Source organism: Diadema antillarum, unplaced genomic scaffold, assembly GCF_040938485.1.
Source record: "Diadema antillarum isolate AM-2024a unplaced genomic scaffold, OU_Dant_1.0 seq00000445_RagTag, whole genome shotgun sequence".
Taxonomy (NCBI): domain Eukaryota; kingdom Metazoa; phylum Echinodermata; class Echinoidea; order Diadematoida; family Diadematidae; genus Diadema; species Diadema antillarum.
In genome coordinates this window covers 406,642-420,203 of record NW_027271419.1, presented here as the reverse complement: position 1 = coordinate 420,203, position 13,562 = coordinate 406,642, and the positions used below count along the sequence as shown (strand labels likewise).

Sequence of the window (13,562 nt, the reverse complement as noted above, 5' to 3'; positions counted from 1 at the left end):
TTCTCGTGCAGTTGGTCAAGCGGAAAGGTCCTCATCAACCGGAAGAATTTCTTCCAGGAGCTGGAGTTCTACGACAAGGCGTCCATCCCTAACGACATCTTCCACAAGCTCAACGTCCTCTTTATCCATGATCCGTCCTTTGACCCCCAGAAGGTGCACGTGTGCAGCGCGGCGGCGAGCTCGCTGTGTCAGTGGGTCCATGCTGTTTATGCCTATGCTGTCATCCACCGCAACATGCGTCCCAAGCTGCAGAATGTTGAGGAGGCTGAAGCTAAACTGCAGGAGGTATATCACCATCTCCAACGCTTCCTCTTCCTTCTCCTCCATACCCTCCTCCACCTCCTCCTCCTCTTCCTCCTCCTCCTCCTCCTCATCTTCCTTCCCTCCTCCTCCTCTTCTGCCTGCTCCTCCTACTCTTTTTCTTCTTCTTCTTAGTCTTCTTCCTCCTCCTCCTCGTCCTCTTCTGCCTCCTCCATCCCCTCCTCTTCCTCCTCCTCTTCCTCCTTCTCCTCTTCCTCTTCCTCTTCCTCTTCCTCCTCATCTTCCTCCTCCTCTTCCTTTTCCTCTTCATCCTTTTCCAACTTCTCTTCCTGCTCCTCTTCCTTTTCCTCTTCCTCTTCCTCTTCTTCCTTTTTCCTCCTCCATCTGCTCCTCCTCCAAGCTCCTCCTCTCCTCTCCACCTCCTCCTCCTCCTCCTCCTCCTTGACGTACCATTGATCTGCATTTTGAAATGCAGAATACTGTAACCTTCCACAAACCAACACTTTCCAGATTCTGTGCTCTTTAGTATATCTTTTATATTCTTATCTTCCAATACTTTGGTAGCAGTCAAAAGTAGTGCAATTTCTGCACATTCTCTATGTGGAATAAACATCTCTTATTTCAGAGCAGAGAAAATGATTTCTGCTCATATTAAAGTAGATCGTACTGACAAAGAGCAGTATTGAAATCGTACATTGTACAATAAATTAAAATTTCCCGATATTGAATGATATGATGACGGTAAATGTTGACAGAAAATATATGCAGCATTTACATGTATATCAAGCATGGTACACGCATTATGAACTTCAAACACATCAAAAATATTAGGCATGTATTTTTAAGGAAAATGACACATTGAACAACGCATTTGCTGAACTTTGATAATTTGTGCAATCACTGACATCATGAGGTAAATAAAGCTGACAAATTTCTGCACTATTAAAGAGACTGTACAGTTCTGGTTGAGGTGAGGATTTAGCTTTTAACGTTTTGCGAGATATTCAGAAACCACTCTATGAGATGTCAAAGAGCATACAGTTCTAAGGGGAATCAAAAGTTTGTTTGATGAAAAATCGGTTTTGAAATGGCTCAGATATAAAGAAACAAGGTGAAACAAAGAGATCCTAATAAAAGGCTTGGCCTGTCGCCTTTTATTATTATCACTTTTTTGATATCTCAGCCATTTGAAAACCAATTTTCATCAAATAAACGTTGAATAATCTTTAAAATCACATGCTCTTTCATATGTCATAAGAGGTTTCTCATTATCTCACTTAGGAATGTTATAAACCTGAATCCTCACCTCAACCAGTACTGTACAGTCCCTTTAAAGACATTGGTTGGACGGTATCTGACAAGACAGATTTCTTTTTTTTTTTTGATCCCCAGGCACAAGGTCACCTTGGTAGCAAGCGAGTGAAGGCCCAGGACATGAAGGGACTACTGGAGCAGAAACGCAAGGAGTACCAGGAGAGCCTGCGGCAGGTCAAGCAGTTTGAGAAGAAAATAGAGGTCAGTGTCCAACCAAAAATTGCCATTGCCAGCAGGAGTACTATGTTACTTCCACCAAAAATGAGGAAATTTTATAATGGAGTTTTACAGAGCACTAAGTATAAATACTGGCGTACAGTTTGTATCAGGTATACATGTACATCAACTTTAAATTAATGAAAGAGTTGAGTAGAGGGTTGAGCCGTAGACTTGTAGAATGTAGTACTCCTACATGTTACACTAAAGATTGATCTTAGTTGGGAGTGTATATGACAACTTTTCTGAAGTACATGTAGTATCTGACAGGCATGCACAGTTTGTATTTCCATGAAAGGCCATTCTAGTTTACAGAGTGCTGTGGGACTCCTTTTTCATGTGACAGAGTGCTGTTCAGACTTGTGATGCAGGTTCATATACTCATGGTATTATCACAATATATCTACTGTATAGGAGCAGAGCTTCCAAGTCCCCCATGATTCTGCAGGGGGTTTCCTAAAAACTTCAATATCTCTTTGTATTTCGATAATATGTGCTACACGTACATGTACATTCCCATTATTTTGTGATCCGTTACAAACTTTGTGATTGACCATTAGTAGATGATCAGAGCATTTTCTGTCTGTCTATGAAATTGTTGCCACTTTTGAAAATCATGGCCTTTATCGTGGAGTAGTTGTTATCTTATTAGATCTTGAGGTCAGTTGTGACAATCGCATTGATCGTAGACAAGTTTTGGATGGTTCAAAATTGCCTCTACTGAACTTGGTCAATATGAGAACATGTAAATGTGTTGAGGAAATATCAACATATGTTCTGAAATACTTTCCTATATGTAACGTTTACTGAAATTTTCTTTGTGTGAAAAGAGATTAAACACGCTGAAGTTGTCACCTGTACAGTTCTTCTTGTTATCATTTATGTCAGTATAATCATTATGATGACAACTATCATTTTGATCATTATTATTGTTGCTACTATTATTTACTGTCCAATGAATTGTTTTGTTCTGGCCCTCTTAGGCCATTGGGGTCAAGATCAAGGCAGCAACAGACCTCATGGAGGACATGGAGACTCAGTATGAAGGCTGGAAGACCAGCCTAGAGTTAGCCAACAGCCAGCTGAAGACTGCACCGGGTGATGCCCTCCTGGCAGCAGCCTGTGCCACCTACCTGGGCCCAATGGATGAGTCCGCCAGGGTCAGGCTGCTGTCCGATTGGCTCACGGCCTGCCAGACCGGGAGCTACCATGTGGTGACGGGGATGTCCAGCGTGATGAGCGGGGCTGATCCCTCCCTGGCTGGGAGCCCTGCTCTGAATATGGTGGGTCCGACAGCAATTTGATATGTACAGTGTATTATATGAAATCATTAATTTCAGTTCTTAACCTGTTTAGGACGGGCTGATTTTGCTATATAACACACATTTCCCATAGACACCTGCTCGAGTATACTCGGGACTAGTCTTCAACAGGTTGATAATTAGAGCTTCATTAAATTTTATTCTAAATTGTTAGGAAGTTATTTTCAAATCCAGCTCAGTCAAACATATATGATACACATTTTCTCATTGAAACATGCATGTCTGTTCTTACACTTTGTCCTATACCAACACACGTTCCCTTTATGCAGGTCATTGAGGCAAACACGGAGTCAGATTCAGGACCAGGCCCTGCCAGACTGGAGCCGTATCCGGAGAACGACAGCCCCTCCGTGGAGGTGGACCTACCGGCCCGGCTGGCTGAGGACGACCAGCGGGCACCAAGCGAGGGTAGTCTTGAGTCAACGTCCAGGAGAGAACAGCCAGAGTCGGAGGAGACTTCAGTAGTCCCCATCAGACAGAACTTCAACGTTGAAAGTAGGTAGAGGGGTATCAGTGAAGACCTAACGAGCCATACAAAAGAAACAAACTAGGGTCCAGTAGATATAGGGTTTTGCTACAAAGTGCACAGTCATGTAGAGTGATGTATGTGCATTCTCCTATAATGATATTTGGTATTTTCATAGTTCAGGGACCTGTGTTCTGTATGTTTCATTGTATTTCACACAAGTGGAATGACTGTAAACTCATTTTTTGTAAACATTTTATTGTCTACATGATATGCATAATTATTTCAATTTGCATTTAGATGATCGTACTGTACAAATATCATATGCAACCTTAGCGTGTATATACACAATGTAGACCATTCTGCATGTCAATGTGAAAACCCAAACTCAATTTTAAGAATGGAGGCCTTATAAGAGAGCAGAGGCTGTTATTGTGGTTGGCATCCATTTCATCGTCATATGTCATACTGCATACAGTATCAATGTATTAATTAAGATTTAAATGAGGACCACTGGTCATTTAGTCAAAAAATTTGGGAAGTAGGGGTTGGGAAAACTGAGTGAGCCAGTGATTTTAATTGGTAAGAGGTAGGGGGTGATCTCTGATTCTTTGCCTCAAAGGGAAGATTTTGACTTCTCTTGACCTGTTTAGGACAGGCTGATTTTGCTGTAATACATGTTGCCCATAGGCACCTGCTCGGTGCACTCAGAACTAGTCTTTGCACATCAGGTTGTAACTGGTCTATACTATTTATTATCTTCTAGTAAATGAGGCATTGCTGTCTTGCTGAAATAATATTTGGCAACACATTATTTTTGAAAGTACAATTGTATATCAACATATACTTTTTTTCATATATTTGCGATTAATTTCATTTCCTTTAGAAATGACAGATTTCAAATCTATAAATTTATGATTGGGATCAGCCTTGAAAGGCCAATCTGGCCTACTGCTGTATTCCTCCATGCAGTATCCTAACTCATATGCAATCTGATTTATATGCTTTTAGCCTATGAATGTACTTGCTGTTAATAAATAATTCATGGTATCCATATGATTGTGTACATTTTAACTAATCACTTTTGAATATACGTTTATTGTATTTATGGAGACAATCTTGAACTTGAACTTGAACTTGGAAGCATGAGAGAGGGAACGGAGGAGAGTTATTGAGAGTTGGAGCTTACTGTAAAACTAAAAATATTTTATATGGCATGATATTTTTGTGAATTAGAGCCATTGGCCTTTTTCGTGGCTTGAAATGTTTGCAAATTGCCACTGGCATTCAATGCATATATATGTAGTGTAGACAAGAAGTTTTGCATGCATTTTAGATTTGCAAATCGTAGCTCCTTGCAAAATTCGCAGAACTTTCATGCACATGAAAATTACAGTGTATGTTAGTCATGCCCAGATTGACACAAAAAGAGAGGTCTGCTAGTATCCCTTCCTTCTTCCCCCACCAGCTATCCTCAGCACGGAGGAGGAGCTCATGGAATGGCGACACTGCCACGGCGTGGTATGCGACCAGTTCTCCGTCACCAATGCCCTCTACGCCAGGGCCTGCGTGATCGGGAGACGGCGCCAGTGGCCGCTCCTGGTGGACCCGGACAATCAGGCGCTCACCTGGGTGGTCAAGCTACAGGAGTCGGCAGTGGTCAGCTTCCACGATGGGCTGGACGCAGAAGATGAGTCAGGTGTGTGAGATGACCACAAGTGAACACACATTATCCCTTTGACTCTTTCAAGTATTTGTTGCCACTGCTAAGTAAAAAAAAAAAAGGACGAGTTACGTGGAAAAAGGAGGCTCGCAGAACTTTGGAGCTTAGTATACAGTTTCATCAGTTTTCAGTGTAGCACAGTATAACATGAAACACAAATGATAATTGTGTTTTGAAAATAATAAAAAAAATCTATCACAAAAGTTTTTGTGCATTTGAACTTGTCAGCAGGAAGTTCTGCAAGAGAAAGAACGTAGGAAAAAAAACCCAGCCACTGTGTTAAAAATGTAATGAAAATGTGATTTCACTGTTTGATGTTGTTGTTGTTTTAGTATTTAAAGATAGTGCAAAATTAACATTGGCCATATCACAACTGGGAGTACTGTACAAGGAACATTTCACGAGTGTGATGTAGGTTGGTGGTCACTAACCAATAAACTACCAGAAAGCTGCACATAGTCTGTGTTTGTACATACATTGTAAGTGTTGTGGTTACAGAATTCCCAAAAGCCCCTTAATTGCTAAATCTATAATAGTTTCCTAAATAGGCAAGAAATTTTTGAAGGGTAATGTTCCCTTTTCTTCTCAGCCAAATTGCGCAATAAAGTTGCTTTCAGATTTGAAGTAGACTAAAGGATTTAATCAATTTCATCTAATCTTGCTGTAGTTATGTGTAATTGAAAATTCAGAGTTCCCAATTTAGTAATGGCGTTTATGATGATGATGATATTTTGCAGCAAATTCCCCTTGATTAATGGGTTTAATTCCACGAGTACCATACTCGTGACTCTCTCACATCACTCTCTGTTCATCGGTATGCCCGTCTCCAGAAATGTCACTGATCCAGGAGGGGGAGCTGGAGGAGGGACCCCTGGGCCAGAGCCAGTCGGGCCTGACGGAGGACCGCCTGATGGAGAGCCGAAATCTGGAGAGTGTGGCTACCTCCAACTTTGCCCTCAGCCGGGCCGATCACAGCTCCATCGGGGCCGAGACTGACTACGGCACTGAGTTCCCGGAAACACCTCGCACAGTCACCACGTGAGACATTTTCCCTTTGCCGTAACAATTTCCAAAATATATTTGGTACCCAAACTTTTGTTTTGTATATAGTTACATGAGTTTGTTTGAACGAGAGATGACAGTTCAAAGTATACATTGTAGTTTGCAATTGTAAAATATGTATTTATAGTAAAATAACATATTTGCTGTAGTCCTAGGGATACCATTTTGCATCACGATAGTGAATATGAAGCCGTACGAGGGAAAAGTCCTTGCTAAAGTCAATCTCTGGTATACAAAGTATCTCAAACTTTGGCCGTTGGAGTACCAGGAAAAAGTTTCCTGTTTGTGTTCCTTCAAGAAGTGGAAACAGAATTCTGTTATACTGTACATGGATATGAAGCCACAGGTAAAAATCCTTGTTAAAGTCAATCTGTGGTACACAAACTACATGTATCTCAAATGTAGCTGGTTGGAGTACCAAGCAAAGTTTCCCATTCAGGTTCCTGCAAGAAGTGGAGACAGAATTCTGTTACTCTTAAGGTTTTAAAGCCAGCAAGCCTAAATTGATGGAATGGTTTTATGTCTTTGCAGTATGGGTGGGGTGACACCGAACAAGGACAATGCTAGCGAGAAGGACTTTGACATCTACAGCACGGGCACCAGCAACCAGTCGGCCGTCACCCACGCCTACTCCGTGGACCTGGATGGCGAGCGGCCGTTCAGCGACCTCTGGGTGGTGGCTGCGGACGACGACATGCTTGAGGTCAAACTCATCCAGTCCGTGGCCATGGGACTGACCGTCGTGATCAGCCACCTCGAGCGACGCGACCTCGACCCCAAGTTTGACGACCTGCTGGCCCGCAACGTGGCGGAGGACAAGGACGGGGAGAGGCAGGTCCGGATCGGCAGCCACCTCTACGACTACAACCCGCGCTTTGCCCTCTATCTCACCACCGCTGTGCCTCTAGAGCTAGAAGGTACAGCATGTATTTCCATGTCCGTCTTTGTGCAAGAGGGGCACAGAGAACTCAAGACATCCTTACATTGTAATAGTAGCATTACATGCATTTACTAGTCTGCCTTAAACAGTTTCTATGTCATAATAGTCTATTGTAGGTTTTGGGTTAATAGCACTTCTACGTGTACTTGTATTTCATTGTCATTACTCTGTCTTTTAAATTTATCTTTTATGGTATGTAAGTGCTCATTTTAATCATTTCCTTTGATTTTTTTTTGTGTGTGCATCAAATGCTTTTACTTAATGCATATTTTTTTTTTATTTCATCTTACTTTTTGAGCATGTCATTACTTTTGAATCAATAATGATGTAACTGTTGTGTCTTTAACTTGAATACATCCTAAATTCTAGAAATAGACAATGGTATCTCGATGTCTTATCATTCCATCATCACCTCCGATTCTGTCAAGTTCAATCTTTTCACTTCATCGCTGCAGGTGCGGGATTCCTCAAGCCCCACACAGACAGGTATTCCGTGATTGACATGTCAGTGAACCTGGAAGGGTACACCACGAGACTCCTGATTGACGTCATGGCGGCCGAGAGACCAGAGTTTGCCAACCACCAGCAGTCCATTCGGTCTGACATTCGGGAGCACAAGAAAAAGCTTCAGGATACCGAGGTAAACCACTTGAATAGTCATTTGGAGTCGTGTTGGGCATGGCATGCAATAGGGACCATTCGATTTCTGATGCGGCCACCTTGTCGCAGGCTGTGGTGGCCGTCCTGCACGAGCACTGTGCATTCGTCAAGCATTGATGTCAAATTTTTTGTTGCGTTACCACGGCTTTTCACCATTGATCAAAATGCTGCTTGCTTTTGACTTGATGTGCTTGCTTTGACGAGCAGACGACATACACACTGTAAAGGACGTGTGAGTGACATTGGAAAGGCTTTCAGTGCAGTCAGTGGCATACTATTGTATGTCAGCAAAGCGTCAACACCCTTCTCACTCCATGCGTTGACTTCTTTCAAAAACTCCCTATTGTCTAACACTGTGTATTTAATCTGCCTCGTGGGTTTATGTGACATGTGATGTCAACAGAAGACTTATTGTAGTCAGCAGACTGTGTATCGTGGAGACCATTATAAAGTTCTATTCTATTCTTATGCCAAACTTTTTGCTTCTTGACTAAAAAATGTCAATTCAGGAATGTCCTGTCATGTTTTCAACTGGCTATACCACATTGTGTCTACAGTTTCTGAATATATACAGTCATGAATACAGTATGTGAAGGAGATTGAAAACAATCAGAAGTACAATGTACAAATATTGCAGGGAGTATCCATATTGATATCATCACCACTGGTATGATCTTCTGGCAAGACAAGGGGCACTACAATGATATACTTGGAGCAAATTTGTGCTTTTGATTGAAATCCGAGTATGTATTTCATCTTACAATCACCCATCGCACTCCTCTGGCTGATTCTTACCATTCATTACACACCTTTCCAACCCCAGCTGGAGCTGTTGGACAACACCCTTGATCTAGACCATGGCATCCTGGAGGATGCCGGCTGGCCAGACTACCTCGGGCTCTACCACCAGACCATCTTTGGCACCGAGTCCCTCCTCCAGGAGAGCCAGATGCTCTTGGACCAGCTGCAGGAGAAGCAGGAGCCGTACAAGGCGGTGGCTGAGCACGGCGCCCTCCTCTACTCCACCATCAAGCGCATCTGGCAGCTGCTGCCCACGTACTACGTCCCGTTCCGGCGCTACGCCCGCTGGTACGCCCACACAGTGCGCTCCCGGGAGAAGGACCGCACGGACATCGCCTCGCTGAAGGCCCGGGCCGTGGAGCTGTGCAACGCCCTCACAGGGGAAGTCCATGCCAAGTTGGCGTGCGGCCTGTTCCAGCAGCACTCGGACCTCTTCGTGTTTCTCGTTGCTGTGCAGAAGATGCGGTTGTCGGGGGAGATGTCGGAGCTGGAGTTGGACCTCTTTGTGAATGGCTTGGAGTCGGTAGTCTCCAGGGAGCGAGAATCTGTGTTCGATGGTGCCAGCGATAATTCAGTCGTCCCTGACTGGCTGACAAATGAGGTACATTTGATAATGTGCAAAGAATTGTCAACATGTTTGTGAAAGCTTGTTGACATGTTTGTCTCTGAAAACTGAATGGGTTAATGATGCTTTGACATTAGTAGAAAATTCTGAGAAATCGATATGTTACAAATATGCACAGTTCATTCTTTGCCGTGCAATAAGTGTACAGTTACTTTGCACAATTTTTAATGACCCTTATTGACTATATGTATAAGTCTGCTGCTTGTACTTTTGAGTCAAAAAGGCTAATCTTGTATAATCAGATACATGGCGCTATACAAACGCTTTGAATCATCATGTATCATATTGTTATTGAATTGTTTTGGTGCTCTCATTGTTTTAAAATTGCCCACATGAATGCATACTCTTTTTTTCCATCCACAATCTGCAGATATGGATCAAATGTGGGCACCTGGAACAGCTGGCCCCAGTGTACCAAGGCCTGAGGCAGTCCGTGCTGCAGCACTCTCGCCAGTGGCAGGAATACTTCTCCTGCAACCCAGTCCTCCTGGCCCCGGTACCCGGGCCTGACCTGCAGAGCCTGACGGTGGCCCAGAAGGCCCTCCTGTGGCGAGTGGTCCTACCAGACCGGCTGGCCCACATCTGCAGCGACCTGGTGGTCTACCAGCTGGGCGCCCACACGGCCCGGGCTGAGGTCTACAGTGTGGCTGACGTGTTGCAAAGGACGGGGAAGAACGTACCGCTGGTCTTTGTACTGCCATCAGGATATCACGATGGGGAGACAACAGGAATGGAAGGTTAGATGCATGTTGATGAATTATTCTTTTGTCAAGTCTTTTGTATCGCAACTGATTGACAAATTACCCTTCATCAACATAAATAAACACAGATTGTCCAGTGTTTTAGTAGTAGCCATGATAAAAATCATGGGCAGACATACTCAGGTTGGACTCAAACCAGCAACCTCCTAATGGTAGGCAGGCATCATACATGTATCTACTAGACCAGGGGTACGCAATCTTTTTTAACTTAAGACTCACGGTGTAACAAACTGTCTAATACTACAATTGTAATAACTGGGTGCACAATAAATTTACTGGATGCATGGCTAGCCATCTGTTGCTATGTGCACAAGTGCTACAAGTCTACAATAGCATGTTAACAGCATCTATCACCAGTGATTACAGTGATTATTTGATATCGAGCTTGCTGCCAATTCATTGGTGCACAGCTCTCAACTGATGAGGTCGCAGAATTTTCTCACCATGTACCACAAAAATGTTTGACTATCATAGCGACTTTTCTTGTCCCTCGCTAGGTCACACTGTGGCCGACCCTCTCTCGGAGATCGCCCTCTACTGCAAGCGCGAGGGCGTCGGCACCGTCGTCAACACCGTCTCCATGGGCAACACCAAGCAGATGAAGCAGGCGGTGCTGGCCCTACACGAGTGCATGTCCAGTGGTCAGTGGCTGGTGCTCAATAACTGTCAGGCCGTGGACAGATGGAGCACAGACTTTCTCCATCTCATACAGGTTAGTCGTGGATGGACGAGGAAGAAATGATATATGTTTTTTCTCTTCCAGCGATGTAATTTCATATTCTCCTGGGCATTCATCTTGTCTGTATTCCTGTAGGCATAACCATCATATTCTTCACAAGTCAAATAGCACTTTCTTGCTTATTTTCCTCAATTACACTGCTGTATTGTGGGTTAGATTCAAGTGAAGCATATTGTCTTAGTCCCACTTGATTGCTTTTGTGATGTTCGTAGTAGATTGAGGGGGATTAGCGTACACTGTATCTCTCTCCTTAACATTTTGCTGAAGGACATTTGTGCTGACTGGCAAAGAATGCATGCCAGCAGAAATGTCAGTGAGAAATCAAAAGCAGTCTACGATGATGTGTTCTTTGAGAAAGTGACCATATAGTAAAGTCCCATGATAACAAACAAATGACTTTTACATGCCATTTGACAAGAAAGATAAAAGAAATTCACTATCCATTCCAATGTACCCGGTTTCCTGTACTTCGTCTTTTTTTTTTACTCTCTTTTTGTCCCCGCCGAATGAGTTCGAGCAGGGGACTATGAAACGGGCTCCGTACGTGTGTGTGTCCGTGTGTCCGTGTGTCCGTGTGTCCGTCTGTCCGTCCGTGCGTCCGTGTGTGATCAAAATGTTCAAAATGCTACTCCTTCGCCATTTCTAACCCGATTTTGATTCTGTTTGCTTTATATGATAGCACTACATGGGAGCTTTGAAACTTCTATACAGAATTTCAGTTGTGACCTTTGACCTTGACCTTTGACCTATATTGTACATTTTGCTTCAAAATGCTACTCCTTCGCCATTTCTAACCCGATTTTGATTCCGTTTGCTTTATATCATGGCACTAGGTGAGGGCTTCAAAACTTCTACACAGAATTTTGACCTTTGACTTCTTTGACCTTTGACCTTGATTTTTGACCTATATTGTACATTGCCTACAAAATGCTACTCCTTCGCCATTTCTAACCCGATTTTGATTCCGTTTGCTTTATGTGATGGCACTAGGTGAGGGCTTCAAAACTTCTACACAGAATTTTGACCTTTGACTTCTTTGACCTTTGACCTTGATTTTTGACCTATATTGTACATTTTGCTACAAAATGCTACTCCTTCGCCATTTGTAACCCGATTTCAATTCCGTTTGCTTTAAGTGATGGCACTAGGTGAGGGCTTCAAAACTTCTACACAGAATTTTGACCTTTGACTTCTTTGACCTTTGACCTTGATTTTTGACCTTGATTTTTGACCTGTATTGTACATTTTGCTACCAAATGCTACTCCTTCGCCATTTCTAACCCGATTTCGATTCCGTTTCCTTTATGTGATGGCACTAGGTGAGGGCTTCAAAACTTCTACATAGAATTTTGACCTTTGACTTCTTTGACCTTTGACCTCGATTTTTTTACCTATATTGTACATTGGCTACAAAATGCTACTCCTTCGCCATTTCTAACCCGATTTCGATTCCGTTTGCTTTATGTGATGGCACTAGGTGAGGGCTTCAAAACTTCTACATAGAATTTTGACCTTTGACTTCTTTGACCTTTGACCTTGATCTTTTTACCTATATTGTACATTTTGTCACTAAATGCTACTTCCGGCGGGGACATATATTACGCACCGCGTGATTTCTACTTTTCCTTGTTTTTTCTCAGCCAGGTTAAATAACTATTTATGAAATGACGAACATGTTGATTGATATTGTCCATATTTCTGCAGGTTGCCTCATGTCTCTAGTACATCAACATCAACATTTGCCATCACATGGTCTGTGTGTGGTTTGATTGATATTTATGTGTTCTCTTTTTCTTTTTTTGATTTCTCCAGCACATCGTCACTCCAGCGACGTACGTTGACAAGACGCTGCCCTCCAAGCCGGTGGACAAGGTGCTCAAGGGAGATGACCTGATGTCTGAGATGATGTCCCACCTGACCACCAGCCAGTCCAGCGTGTATGAGGGCTTGGAGGTCCACCCCGACTTCAAGCTCATCTTCATCACTACGGCTGACAGCAAAACACCCCTCCCAGGTGAGAAGAAGTGGCTGACGACAAAGTGTTGGGAGTGATTGGTTGGGGGAGGGTGTTGGCTTTACTGAGAAGGAAAAACTTTATCATCATTTATGCATCTTATGAAATGTATTCAAATTTCTGTATTTTCTTTTCGTTGCAAGCTATACAGTTGTATGGTTACCATCTGTATACGCAGTCATACACTACATGCTTTAAAGGTCGGTCGAATAGGCAATTGACTCAAAGATTGGGTAAGCACTCTGCCAAAAAAAAGTCAATGTTGCTTTTCATATGAGCACAGTATCCGTTGGGAAAGATTGGAGGGGTGGGGGTCATAAAAACAAGAATTCCTTTGTATGCTTTGCATGATGCCTTATTTTCTATGATGCATCGACGATGAAGACATATTCAGCTTATTCATATTCCATCTGAAGGTGCACTACAGTGAACAAACTACAATGTAGCAAATGAAAGTGTAAAGATGGAGTGAAGTTGAATTGTGCCTCTTGGAGTGCTTCCTTTGCTGATTGGCACAGATACAATCGTATCTGGAAACCAATTGCCGATAAAAAGAGATTACCCAATCATACGTGATTCCTATTGTGTCACCTTGGCCTTCCTTTTGGACTGAGACTTTATTATTACACCTGGTTACAGCAGAGCACGAAAAATTACT

General features: G+C 43.0%; 1 protein-coding gene across 1 annotated transcript in view; it reads left to right on the top strand.

Moving 5' to 3' along the window:
- LOC139732731 (dynein heavy chain domain-containing protein 1-like) overlaps window positions 1–13,562 on the top strand; it is a 136,308-nt gene that overhangs the window by 116,894 nt on the left and 5,852 nt on the right. The window contains exons 72-83 of the mRNA XM_071643582.1: window positions 12–285; window positions 1,654–1,776; window positions 2,775–3,074; window positions 3,383–3,608; window positions 5,048–5,278; window positions 6,133–6,340; window positions 6,896–7,281; window positions 7,760–7,944; window positions 8,788–9,366; window positions 9,761–10,127; window positions 10,649–10,863; window positions 12,703–12,904. Of these exons, the coding sequence (XP_071499683.1) occupies window positions 12–285; window positions 1,654–1,776; window positions 2,775–3,074; window positions 3,383–3,608; window positions 5,048–5,278; window positions 6,133–6,340; window positions 6,896–7,281; window positions 7,760–7,944; window positions 8,788–9,366; window positions 9,761–10,127; window positions 10,649–10,863; window positions 12,703–12,904 (3,296 nt within the window). The remainder of the gene's footprint in view (window positions 1–11; window positions 286–1,653; window positions 1,777–2,774; window positions 3,075–3,382; window positions 3,609–5,047; window positions 5,279–6,132; window positions 6,341–6,895; window positions 7,282–7,759; window positions 7,945–8,787; window positions 9,367–9,760; window positions 10,128–10,648; window positions 10,864–12,702; window positions 12,905–13,562) is intronic.